The sequence below is a fragment of the Orcinus orca genome, chromosome 11, assembly GCF_937001465.1.
Source record: "Orcinus orca chromosome 11, mOrcOrc1.1, whole genome shotgun sequence".
Classification (NCBI taxonomy): Eukaryota; Metazoa; Chordata; class Mammalia; order Artiodactyla; family Delphinidae; genus Orcinus; species Orcinus orca.
The window spans coordinates 32,172,715-32,186,633 of NC_064569.1; the positions used below are offsets into that span (position 1 = coordinate 32,172,715).

Consider the following 13,919-nt stretch of genomic DNA (forward strand, 5'->3'; position numbering starts at 1 on the left):
GAGATAGGAGAAGCAAAAACTAAAAGAGTTTATCAATACAAAGCCAACCTTGCAAAAAATTTTAGAGGGTCTTCTCTAAGTGGAAAAGAAAAGGCTACAACAAGTAGTAAGAGTTGATATGAAAGAAAAAACCCTACTAGTAAGAGCCAATATATAGTAAAGGCTGTGGATCACCACTTAAATAAGCAACTATGAAGATTAAAAAACAAAAATTGTAAAATCAACTATAACCACAATAGACTTTTAAAGGATAAACATGAAGAAGAAAAATATGACATCAAAACAGAAAATGTGTGGAGGGGAGTTTAAAAAGTAGATCTTTTAGAATGTGTTTGAATTTAAATGATTATCAGTTTAAAACAAGTAGTTATAGTTGTAAGTCAACATATATGGACTCCATGGTAACTACAAGTCAAAACCCACAATTATAGATACACAAAAACTGGAGAGAAAGGAACACGAGCACACCAATAAAGAAAATCAAACCACAAGGGAAGAAACTAAAAGACAACTACAAAACAACCAGAAAACAAGTAACAGGATGGCAACACGTATATATCTATCAATAATCACTTCAAATGTCAATACACTAAATGCTCCAATTAAAAGACACAGAGTGGTTGATTAAATAGGGAAAAAGTCCCATCTATCTGCTACTTACAAGAGACTCACTTCAGAGCTAAAGACAGACAGAGACTGAAAGTGAGGAGATGGAAAGAGATTCATGCAAATGGAAACTAAAAGAAAGCTGAGGTAGCAATACTCATAACAGATACAGTCTATAACAAAGATAGAGAAGTGCATAATATAATGAAATGGTAAAGGAAGTGATACAAGAAAAGGGTATAACATTTGTTATCATGTATGCACCTAAACATATAAATCAAATATTAACAGACATAAAGGGAGAAATTGACACTAATACAATAACAGTAGGGAACTTTAACATCCCACTTACATCAATGGGTAGATTATCCAGACAGATTATCAATAAAGAAAAAGTGGCCTTCATCATCAAAAAAATCTACAAACAATAAATGCTGGAGAGGGTGTGGAGAAAAGGGAACCTTCTTGCACTGTTGGTGGGAATGTAAATTGATACAGCCACTATGGAGAAGAGTATGGAGGTTCCTTAAAAAACTAAAAATAGAGCTACCATATGACCCAGAAATCCCAGTACTGGGCATATACCCTGAGAAAACCATAATTCAAAAAGACACATGCACCCCAGTGTTCATTGCAGCACTATTTACAATAGCCAGAACATGGAAGCAACCTAAGTGTCCATCAACAGATGAATGGATAAAGAAGATGTGGCACATATATACAATGGAATATTACTCAGCCATAAAAAGAAACGAAATTGAGTTATTTGTAGTGAGGTGGATAGACCTAGAGTGTGTCATACAGAGTGAAGTAAGTCAGAAAGAGAAAAACAGGGCTTCCCTGGTGGCGCAGTGGTTGAGAATCCGCCTGCCGATGCAGGGGACACAGGTTCGTGACCTGGTCTGGGAAGATCCCACATGCCGCGGAGCGGCTGGGCCCGTGAGCCGTGGCTGCTGAGCCTGCATGTCCGGAGCCTGTGCTCCGCAGCAGGAGAGGCCACAGAAGTGAGAGGCCCGCATACCGCAAAAAAAAAAGAAAAAGAAAGAGATAAACAAATACCGTATGCTAACACATATATATGGAATCTAAAAAAAAAAAAAAAATGATTCTGAAGAACCTAGGGGAAGGACAGGAATAAGGACTCAGACATAGAGAATGGACTTGAGGACACAGGGAGGGGCAAGCATAAGCTGGGACGAAGTGCAAGAGTGGCATTGACATATATACACTACCAAATGTAAAATAGATAGCTAATGGGAAGCAGCTGCATAGCACAGGGAGATCAGCTCGGTGCTTTGTGACCACCTAGAGGGGTGGAGAAGGGAGGGTGGGAGGGAGACACAAGAGGGAGTGGATATGGGGATATATGTGTATATATATAGCTAATTCACTTTGTTATACAGCAGAAACTAATACAACATTGTAAAGCAATTATACTCCAATAACAATGTTAAAAAAAAAGATTAAAAAAAAAAGAAACAGTGGCCTTAAATGACACATTAGACCAGTTGCACTTAATAGATATCTATAGAACATTCCACCCAAAAACAGCAGAGTACACATTTCTTTCAAGTTCAAATGGCATGCTTCCCAGGGTAGATCACATGCTAGGCCAAAAAACAAATCTCAAAAAACTTAAGAGGATAAAAATTATATCAATCATCTTTTATAGTGAAAATGGTATGAAACTAGAAAACAATTACAGGAAGAAAAATGGGAAAAACATAAACCTAAGGATCTAAAAAGCATACTACTGCAAAACCAATGGGTCAATGAAGGAAATCAAAGAGAAAATCAGAAAATACCTAGAGACAAATGAAAATAAAAACACAGCTTTTCAAAATCTATGGGACACAGCAAAAGTAGTTCTAAGAGGGAAGTTTGTAGCCATACAGGCCTACCTGAAGAAAGGAGAAATATCTGAATAAACAACTTAAACTACCATCTAAAGGAATTAGAAAAAGAAGAGGAAACAGAGCCTAAAATCAACAGAAAGAAGGAAATAATAAAGATAAGAGAGGAAATAAATAAAATTCAGACCAAAACAAATCAATAGAGAAGATTTAATGCAATTCGTATCAAAATACCCATGACATTTTCACACAACTAGAAGAAATAATTCTAAAATTTTATGGAACCACAGATACCCTGAGTGGCCAAAATAATTTTGAGAATGAAGAACCAGAGCTGGAGGTATCATGCTTGCTGACTTCAGACTATACTACAAAGCTACAGTAATCAAAACAGTATGGTAGTGGCACAATACAGACACATAGGTCAATAGAACAGAATAGAGAGCCCAGAAATAAACTCATGTTCTTATAGTCAATTAATATATGATAAAGGAAACAAAAGTATACAAAGAGGAGGAGCTTCCCTGGTGGCGCAGTGTTTGAGAGCCCGCCTGCCGATGCAGGGGACACAGGTTCGTGCCCCAGTCTGGGAAGATCCCACATGCCACAGCGTGGCTTGTCCCGTGAGCCATGGCTGCTGAGCCTGCGCGTCCGGAGCCTGTGCTCCGCAACGGGAGAGGCCACAACAGTGAGAGGTCCACGTACCACAAAAAAAAAAAAAAAAAGAGTATACAAAGGGGAAAAGACGGTCTCTTCAATAAGTGGTACTGGGAAAACTGGATAGATACATGCAAAAGAATGAAATTAGAAGATTTTCTTAATACCATATGCAAAAATAAGCTCAAAATGGATTAAAGAGCTAAATGTAAGACCAGAAACCATAAAATTCCTATAAGAAAAGATAGGCTGAATACTATTTGACATTTTTTGGGGTCTGTTTCCTTAGGCAAAGGAAACAAAAGCAAAAATAAACAAATGGAACCAAATTAAACCTAAAAGTTTTTGTGCAGCAAAGGAAATCATTGAAAAAATGAAAAGGTAACCTACTCAGTGGGAGAAAATGTGTGCATATTATATGACAGATAAGCAATTAATATCAAAAATATGTAAACAGTTCATTTAACTCAATATCAAAACAACAAACAACCCATTAAAAAAATGGGCAGAAGATCTGAATAGGCATTTTTCCAAAAAGACATACAGATGGCCAATAGGCACATGAAAAGATGCTCAACATCACTAATCACTGACCAAGTCAAATCAAAACCACAATGAGTTATCACCTCACAGTTGTCAGAATGGCTGTCATCAAAAATACTGCAAATATCAAATGTTGGCAAGGATGTGAAGAAAAGGGAACCCTAGTATATCATTGGTTGGAATGTAAATTGATGCAGCCACTATGGTAAGTGATATGAAGGTCCTCAAAAAACTTAAATCCAGCAATTCCACTCCTAGATATATATCTGAAGAAAATAAAAACACTAATTTGAAAAGATGCATGCACTCCAGCCTTCATAGCATTAGTTATAACAGCCAAGATATGGAAGCAACCTAAATGTCCATCAATAGATGAAGGGACAAAGTAGTTGTGGTATATATATATATACAATGGAGTATTAATCAGCCATTAAAGAAGGAATGAAATTTTGCCATTTGCAACAATGTGGATGGACCTGGAGGGTATTGTGCTTAGTGAAGTAAGTCAGACAAAGTCAAATACTTAATGCTACCACTTATATGTGGAATAAAATATAAAACAGACGAACGAACATAACAATATAGAAGCAGACTCACAGATGTGAAAGTGAAAGCAGAATAGCAAATTAGGAGACTTTTTTAGTATTTGAGGCAGAATAGCAAATTAGGAGAACTTTTTTAGTATTTGAGGAAGAAACGTTGGTAGCCAGCATTAGGTGATAATGGAGATAGAAAGAAGTGGAAAATTTTCGGCAGGCAGAGTTGAAAATTTGCAGCTAATTTGGATGTTGGCAATAAATGGAATGGAAGACTGAATCGATTTTGGCTTGAGAAATTGGGGGTTTGGTTGTACCATTTAGTAAATATGGTAAAGTCTCACAGAAAGACAGATTTGGGGGTACATAGTAAATGTTCTGTCTTGATTATATTGCATTTGAGAAACCTTTTAGACATTTAGGAGGAGATAGGAAGTTGCACATATATGTCTAGAGGTCGAGAGAGAGATGAGCTTGAGATAAAATTGTGTGTACTCAAAACCATGGGCCCAGGTGAGAGGTTTAGAGAAGATTCATATATAGAGGAGGGAAGTGTGCTCAGAATCAAGTCCTAAGTCATTCCACCATTTGGAAACTGGGCAGAGGACATGGAGCTAGCAAAGGATGATTAATGAGAAGGAAGAACCTGAGAGATAGGAGGAAAGATTATAAGAGATTATGAAATTTAAGAAAAGATATTCAAGAAAGAATTGGAAGGTCAACTCTGTGAAATACTGCAAAGATGCTAAGTTTTAAAAGAATAAAAAAGTGACATTAGATTTGGCCAAGTGGAGATGATTGATGACCTTGAAAACAGAAGTTTCAAAAGACTGGTGGAGGGGCTTCCCTGGTGGCGCAGTGGTTGAGAGTCAGCCTGCCGATGCAGGGGACGCAGGTTTGTGCCCCGGTCCGGGAGGATCTCACATGCTGTGGAGCGGCTGGGCCCGTGAGCCATGGCCGCTGAGCCTGCGCGTCTGGAGCCTGTGCTCCTCAACGGGAGAGGCCACAACAGTGAGAGGCCCACTTACCACAAAAAAAAAAAAAGAAAAAGAAAAAGAAAAAGACTGGTGGAGAGAGACATCCAAATGAAGGTTGATGAGAAGAGAATAAGAGATTATTTTATTACCTACCTCCCAGGGTCCCAGTGCATTAAATGAACCCATGGATGTAAAGTGCATACCATAGTGCCAGGCAAACAGTACAAACATCAGAATTAGCCATTGTTGTTGTCACGTCATTATCAGTATTATAATTCCCAATGTGATACAGCTTGCAGAATTGAAATTGGATATGGTGACTATCAGTTGCATGTTATTACTTTCACAGCTCCAAGCCAGCCTCCAAGGATCATCAGTTCCGTAAGGTCTGGTTCACGCTACATAATCACCTGGGATCATGTGGTTGCACTGTCAAATGAATCCACAGTGACAGGATATAAGGTATATAAAAGATTACTAGATTATTTCCCACACAAGCTTCATTCTTACAAAGAGTGACTGATGTTTGTTTTTGTTTTTTTTTTTTGCCAAAACCCATCCAGCTCTTTTATTCTAGCTGTGAAGCAGAATCAGATGACATGATAAATTTTGAAATGAGAAAAGATCTTCAGTGAATTCTAGAAAACTACTATGTCAAATGAGCAAGATAGAATAACTGCTTTAAAGGATAGAGTTGTTAGAATAATTGGTGTTTAAAAAAGAGAGAAAGAAAGAATCCATTTTTGTTTGACAATGATTAAGATAGTGTCGCCAAGCACACAGTGAATTCTTTGATGTATGAGGTACCCTCTATAAATGAACAAAAATGGAAAAAAAGGTTATTTCTATATATTCTCTATATCACACTATCACATTTTTCAGTCAACACTAACTTTTAGAAACAGTGTGAAAAAATTTTAATTACTAGGCAATTTTTAGACTAATTTACTATATTGAAAGAGCCCTCATTTTTTTACCTTTTTCATAAAAAGACACATTCTCTCTATTTTGGTAATTTCAAAAAATAAAATTTAGATGATTAAGATGCATCCTCTTGGATCACCCTAAAAATAGATGAAATCAATTTCTGTGAATTAAAAATAACATGAATTTTCCAGCTAGTATTACACACAGTTCCCTAAGATTTTTTTTTAATTAATAAAAGTATAAGCGTTTTTATTCTGGTTTTAATGTTAGGGCATTGACTCCTTATTGCCAATTTATTAAATATAAATATTTTGAAACTTTTAAAGGTACTCTATAGACCTGATGGCCAGCATGATGGCAAGCTGTATTCAACTCATAAACACTCCATAGAAGTCCCAATCCCCAGGGATGGAGAATATGTTGTAGAGGTTCGTGCACACAGTGATGGAGGAGATGGAGTGGTGTCTCAAGTCAAAATTTCAGGTAAGCCAATCATTTAAGGCACGTTTTAATTAAGTACTCGTAAGTTCTAGGCCCATATGACTTCTCAAGGGTAAATGTGGGACTGATATTCACACTAATATCAGTATCATTTGTAAGTAGATTTGAAATGGTAAGGATGCCCTGAAACTTGAAACTTCTCCCTTTATGAGTCACAAAGTACATTTGCAACCTATCAGATACCTATTGGTTATTATCTGGACAGCAAAGCACAATTAAAATACCATAATGCATTAAAATGGTACATAATACTAGATCATTAGATAATAATATCCAAAATTCTCTTATATCAAAAGGAAATTCACTGGACAACTATCAGTATTCTTCTCACCCCTTTTCTTTATCTTACACATATTAATATAATAAGATAGAAAGACAGTAGATGATAGTTCCTTCCTTTACCAGTATGTCTATTTGTCTCAGTATAGCTATTCCTTTTCTGCAGACTCTAATTATTTCTCACAGCATTGGTTAATTTGAAACAAATATTTAAGGCAGTTATTTCTTCCTGTAGAACTCTACTAATTTTAAAAATTTTGATATTTTCACTCACACTGTATGCATGGTATAGTTTAATTATACTGAACTAAAATTGAGGTCATTTTGAGAATTTTATGAGACTATGAAGTGCTAGAATATGCTAAAGCAAAGATGGCAATAATTGATTTAGAAGAAAATTTGGTGATTTATAGCTAAATAGATGAATATGTTACATATGAACCTAAAATAAAAACCCTTTGAAACAATTCCAGTGTTTTTTGTCCAATCATGGTTATGCAAAGAAACTGTTGAATTAACATTAGGAAATGTCAGATGTTAGGTGAATAGTACTATTCTAGACTTTTTAAAAATATGTTTGGATTTATTTGCAAATTATTTAAATTATTTGCAGTGAGAAAGCATGTAAATACAAATGGAAATTTTAGGTTTTCTTATAAATTCAAATTATTTACATTGAAAACACTTTTAGTTTAGACAGTATTATTATGTCTTTTTAGAAAATTGTGAAAATATGAAAGGAAAAGAAAATAGTCATATTCCAAACACTAACTGCTTAACTAATGTTCAGTGGAATTTACTTTTAGTTACCCTATATACATATATAGTTTCATGTGATTTAATATATCGTGTCATATCCAAATTTTATCAATTATGTTTTATGAACATCTCCCATGTCATTGAAAACTTTATGCATTTTATTTAAAATTATACATAATATTCTCTCAAACAAATGTACAAAAGTTATCTACCCATTTCAGTTTTTCCTATCATAAATAACACTATTTTGAGTGCATTTTTATAAATATTTCTGCAGGTTAAATTTAAATAATCTTTCTGCAGGTTAAATTTAAACAATAAGTTAAAGAGTTTTACTTCTATATTTCAAATTTTATTTTAAAATATTTATCAACTTATATTCCTATTATCATTGTGTATGAGTACTCTAATGTTGCACCATTCCAACATTAGTCTCTTTCTTTTAAGTCATCACTATTTTAATAGGAGAAAATGGCATCTTTTTATCTTTGAAACTTTTTCTAAATTTTGAACTTTGATAACACACAGCTTCCATAGTTTCACACTTAGCAGGGCTGTTTCACAAAAGGAAATGAGAGGCAAATGTGAACATTATTTTGAGGGTGGTAAAATGCAAACGAACTAAGTAAAGTACTTTTGAACACTGACCTTCCCTGTCTAAAAGCCAGCAGTGGCTCACTGTTGCTCTCTTCATTTTTACCCTTGATTCATTCCTAATGCAAAGCAGAACGTAGTTTCTGAAATTTAGACTATAGAAGTTCTTAGCAGGGACAGATGCTGTAGCAGTGACAGTAGCATTAGTACAGTTATAACTAGTGGTGTGATGGTAAATGTTAAACAATTGACTCTCCTGGGTAGGAGGAAGCCCTGGTTTATAGTGTTTGCCAATTTTTGTGATGCAAATATTTCATCATGTCTGATTTCAAGCTTCCCACATGATGTCACTAAATGTGGAGTTGGAAAGAGGTGGTTAGGAGCACACTGTGATAGGATTGTCACCATACAGACGCAACAGGCATAACCTCAAGAGCACTGAAGACAATTAAAATGTAGTAAATAATTACGAAGTGAAGAGACTGAATATTTACTACCTTTGTTTTAAACTTTTCCATTTAACTAATAAGTTTATATAATTTCAATTTTAATAACAGTGTTTTCAACAACTAACTCTTAAACTTCCTTAAAATGTAATGGTTGCCTTTTGGAAGGTAGTATGGACCAGCTGCAGCACACCAAGTTTATAGTCTGATTGCCCAGTGTAAACAGCCCATGTGCAGAAGACACAGAGTATGATTTTTTAGAAACCTCAAACATAGTTTCCTCTTTTTTTGCTAAATAATGGAAAATATTCTTATTAATGCAGAATTTCTATTATTTATCTCAATCTGACCATAACTGTACAAAAAAAAAAACCTGTAGAATTAACATTAGGAAATGTCAGATGTTTGGTGAATAGCACCATTCTAGAATTTTCTCATTTAAGTTTGGATTTATTTTCAAATTGTTTAAATTATTTGTAGTGAGAAAAGCATTTAAATACAAATAAAAATTTTAAGCTTTCTCATAAGTTTAAAAGATTCCCAATACTTTCCTTTGTTTCAGTTTTCATGCCTAAAATATGTAGCCATGAATATAATACACTGCTACATTTTCATATTTATAACATTATGCTGTCCATTCATTGATTCATTCATTCAACAAATATACATTAAATGCCTAAAATATGTGAGGCATAGTTTACGTACTTAAAATGTACTACCATTTGTACATTTCCACATGCCTTCGAGTCCACATCACAATCATTCCTCGCTGGCTCTATGATAATTCTAAAAATTTTTTAGGCTGCCAGTTTTGACTTCCTATAGTCCATTCCCTATGCAGCAGCCAGACTGATCCTTTCAAACATGTCAAATCATATAACTTTCCTCTTAGAAAGATATCCTATAAAATGAAATCTAAATTCCTCACCACCTACCTTTATAATCTGGCCCTGCCAAACTCTCTCCCCTCAGTTAATTGATTTCACCCTTGGTCCATTGACCTCTTTTTGCTTCTTGAACATACCAACATTGTTCGTATTACCTTTAACCACCTGTACTTTTTCTTGCTGCTGCCTGGGATTCTCTGGATCTTGGCACAGCAGGTCATTCTTGTCATTTTTGTTTCTGCTCAGATGTCACCTTCTCAATGAAGAATTATTATACAGCCATCAATGTAAGATAGCCCTCTACTCCAATGTTTTGTCATATCATGTCACTTTTAAAATTTATTCATAACATTTATAGCTATTTAGAATTATCTTATTAATTTATACTGTTTATTGTCTATCTTTATCTTTACTTGAATGTAAGCTCTGAGGAGGCAAGTTCTTGCCTGCCTTGTTCAACCCTTGAATCCCCAGCACTCAGAGGACATATCTGGCACATAACAGGGTTTTAACAAATAATTCTTGAATAAATTCATGATTTCTGTATAGAGTAAGAATAATTTGGCAACTTAAACTATAATTTAGATGTCTAGAATGTTGATAATGCTTTCCCATTGGGTACGTGATTTACATTATGACATACTCATCCACAAGTTTGATTCTTACAAAGATTAAGACTTAGAGATATTCTAGAAAATTTATTAGACATGGTAATCTGTAACTCCACTTATCTCTGACCTTAACACTGTCAGCTGCTGTCTTAATAAATTGTTCCCTATCAGATGTTTATAGCTCACAGTGAGGCAAACATAATACTGTAAATGTTTCATCACAAACATACTATGTCTAATACATTCTATATTGTCTTTTAAGAATCTTTTGTTTTTATAGATCATTGTGAGTTAAATTAAGAATCTGGTGAAGATAGCTACAATATTTTAAATATAAATTTTAATAAATTAATTTAGTTTATGATATATTCACTTACAAATGTTAGAACATAGATTAACAAGGATCTTTGGTCATAAATAAATGTCCACAGAGAAGCGTGTATTTCATTACTGATGTGTGAATGTGCATACTTTGAGCTTTTATTTTCCTTTTAGTTTTAAACACACTATAGCTATCTTAGTCAAATGAAGACTTTCAAGGACATTTTAGAGTCTGGACTTCTTCCTGAGGGCAAAAAGTAGTCATTTGAAATCTTTAAGGTGGGAGTAATATGATAAGATATTTGCACTTGAAAAATCACTTTCGTGATTATGGAAAATATATATAGTAGGGGAGTAAGATATAAGGAGATGAATTACAAGGTTATTGGCATAGAAGGATTAAGATGATGATGGTCTGGACTGGAAAGAGGGTAGTGGTAAAGTCTAGGGTAGGTTCTAAAAGAACAAGGCATCTTTTCCACTTGATTTAAAGGTACTATATATTTATTTTGTTGACTTCATGTCTTTGAATAAATCTGTAATTTATCCTGATGTCACCATAGATGATGTAATCTAAACATTTAACCTACTATTTTTGGTAACTCCAAGCTATTAAGTTAAACTATATATATAAAACCAAAGCCACTGACTTCAATACTGATGAAAAACACATTTTTTTTTCACTTTGTCCTTTCTTCCCAGTAGCAGAAGACAAAGGGCTAGTAAACCAGTCTTTAGGTGGAACCTTTAGATGTTTGATTCCATTACTCACATGCTCCTTTCTCCATTACCCATGTAAGTAGTGTAGTATAAAAGGAACAAGAGGATAGTCGGAATGTTTAGATTTAATTCATGCTTTATGAAATTAAAATTCATAAAGAATTAATGTCAGCAATTTTGCAAAATATTCTTGGTAAGCATTTTCAAAAACCAAAAATAGTTTGAGCATCTAATTTTGTACAATAGCCTGTATATAGAAGGAGAGGGTAATATGCATGGTGGTCTTAGGTTTACTTTATCCTGCCTTCTTTAATGACAGGATGCTATATAATTAAGTGATCCCGAAATCTGTAACTTTGTAAATGTCCTGTATCATTTGGAAAAATAGATTTCAATAAATAAATTAACTACTAACCTAAAATTTTGGAATGTTATATTATATGACAATAATGTTACAGTTGCTTGCCATTCTTATAGGTCCATCATCATAACTTTAAAGTCTTGTATTTGTAATTATGACACAATCAGATATTATCATTCATGAAATGCTATCACCCTAACTATTTTGAAATTACCAAATATTTTGCTTTACTTTGCTACATGTTGTGTGGGATTCAAGAGTTTAAGAGGGTAAATTCAACCTATGTATTTCTAGGCTGACAAGTAGCTTACATTTAAAATTACCTCTAAAATATAAATTCCTTTTATTACCATTCAGTCCTGACTACACAGTTAAAATCTTTCCAACTGTATAGCATTCCTAGTTTTACAAAAAACATGAAAAAGGACAAGAAGTTATCTGAACAAACTAATATTTTTTCACATTTCTAAATTTGACTTAGAACAGTGACTGCCTTGATTATTGTTAATGTAGCTCTATGAATGACTCAGGGTTGTTTCAGCAGTTGATGGACAGGGCTAGGAACTCCCAGCAAAGGGAATTCTCAGAGGTTTACTTACCCTTCAGAAGCTTTGAGCAGTAGTTCTAGAAGCAGATTTTGCCACTTTGTCAGGCCATGGATGGCATCTCTGCATCTAAATTAACTCAGGTTCTCCTGAATCTTCCCCAATGGTTTTCTCAGCTACTAGTAAATTCACACAACAGTCCCAACATAATTTGTTCATTTACTTAGATTCAGACATAATTTGATAGGAAAATTAATCAGTGGAATACATTATAAAAATAGAAGGGAAATTAAAAATAATACTCCAAGATTTACTTACTACCAAAATAATTTTGTTTTATAAAATTTGGTCTTAGTCTCTAAAGCTATACTTTAGTGTTACAATGTGCAAATAGTATTTTCCTCTGATAAATAAAACTTACTCTTAAAATAGTCCATATTTGTATAATACTTTTGCTCTCCAGGAAATTGATTCATTCATTAAACATCTACTGAACACCTACAATATGTCAGGCATTCTGCTAGGTTACTGGTTACAATAATTGGCAAGCCCTTCCGAAGCTTACATGCAGCAACATGGGTAGACCTAGAAATTATCATACTAAGTGAACTAAGTCAGACAGAGAAAGACAAATATCATATGATATCACTTATATGTGGAATCTAAAATATGATACAAATGAACTTATTTACAAAACAGAAAAAGACTCACAGACATAGAAAACAAACTTATGGTTACCAAAGGGGAAAGGGGGTGGGGGAGGGATAAATTAGGAGTTTCGGATTAACAGATACACAGTATTCTATATAAAATAGATAAACAACAAGTAACTACTGTATAGCACAGGGAACTATGTTCAGTCTCTTGTAATAAACTATAATGGAAAAAAATATAAAACTATATATATATAAAACTGAATTACTTTGCTGTACACCAGCAGCTAACACAACATTGTAAATCAATTTAAAAAAATAAGAAAACTAGTAGATATCAGGAAAATAAAGAACTAACACCAAATAATAAAGTTTATTTATAGTTAACTTTATTAAGGATTATAAGGAAAATATAAGTGGCTAATATAGAGAATAAAAGAGGTAAAACTCATTTAAATGAGATGATCAGTTCAAGCCTCCCTTAAGTAGGAAATGTTTGGGCTGAAGCCTAAAGAAAAGGAACTAGCCAGACCCCTCAAGTGGGGCTAAGAGTGCCAGGTACCGGGAAGGAGCCTGACGTGTTCAAGGAGACCAGTGTGACCATTACGTGGAGGTGTGGGATGAGTTGGAGAGATGAGAGGGGCAAAGCCATGAACGGTCTTGATTCCATCTCAGACTCATTTCATACCCTTCTCCTCTCATTTTAACTCTCTCCCTCATCCCGTCCTTAAAGGCTTTTGTCAGAAGTTTGTACCTTATTCTATGTTCAATGGGAAAACATCGAGGAGCCTTTAGGAGATGAGTGATGCAATCTGATTTAAGATCATTTTTGCTATAGTGCAGAAAATAAACTGGAGTGGAACAAAAGGGGAATTGGTGGGGCTGGTGAGTAAAGAGAAAGTATGAAGCCCAATCAGCACAAGCAGATTCTTCTTCAGAAAGAATCAATATATAGGATAGTTTACTTTTTTCTTGCTCTGCAAAGCAAAGCAAATTACAAGATCTTTTTGAGGATGAATGACTAAAGAAGATATTACATACTATTCAGAGGGTAAAAATGTACATTTTAGAATGTTTCTTGTAAAAATTTTCAGGTGGAATATAAAAGTTAATGATAAAAATATTATAAAAGTATTCATAGGC

General features: G+C 34.2%; 1 protein-coding gene across 6 annotated transcripts in view; it reads left to right on the forward strand.

The window, feature by feature from the left end:
• CNTN1 (contactin 1) overlaps window positions 1-13,919 on the forward strand; it is a 377,545-nt gene that overhangs the window by 326,092 nt on the left and 37,534 nt on the right. For all 6 annotated transcript variants that reach the window (XM_004283468.4, XM_033412353.2, XM_033412352.2 and 3 more), the window contains 2 exons: window positions 5,522-5,634; window positions 6,426-6,582. In XM_004283468.4, coding sequence (XP_004283516.1) covers window positions 5,522-5,634; window positions 6,426-6,582 — 270 coding nt within the window. The remainder of the gene's footprint in view (window positions 1-5,521; window positions 5,635-6,425; window positions 6,583-13,919) is intronic.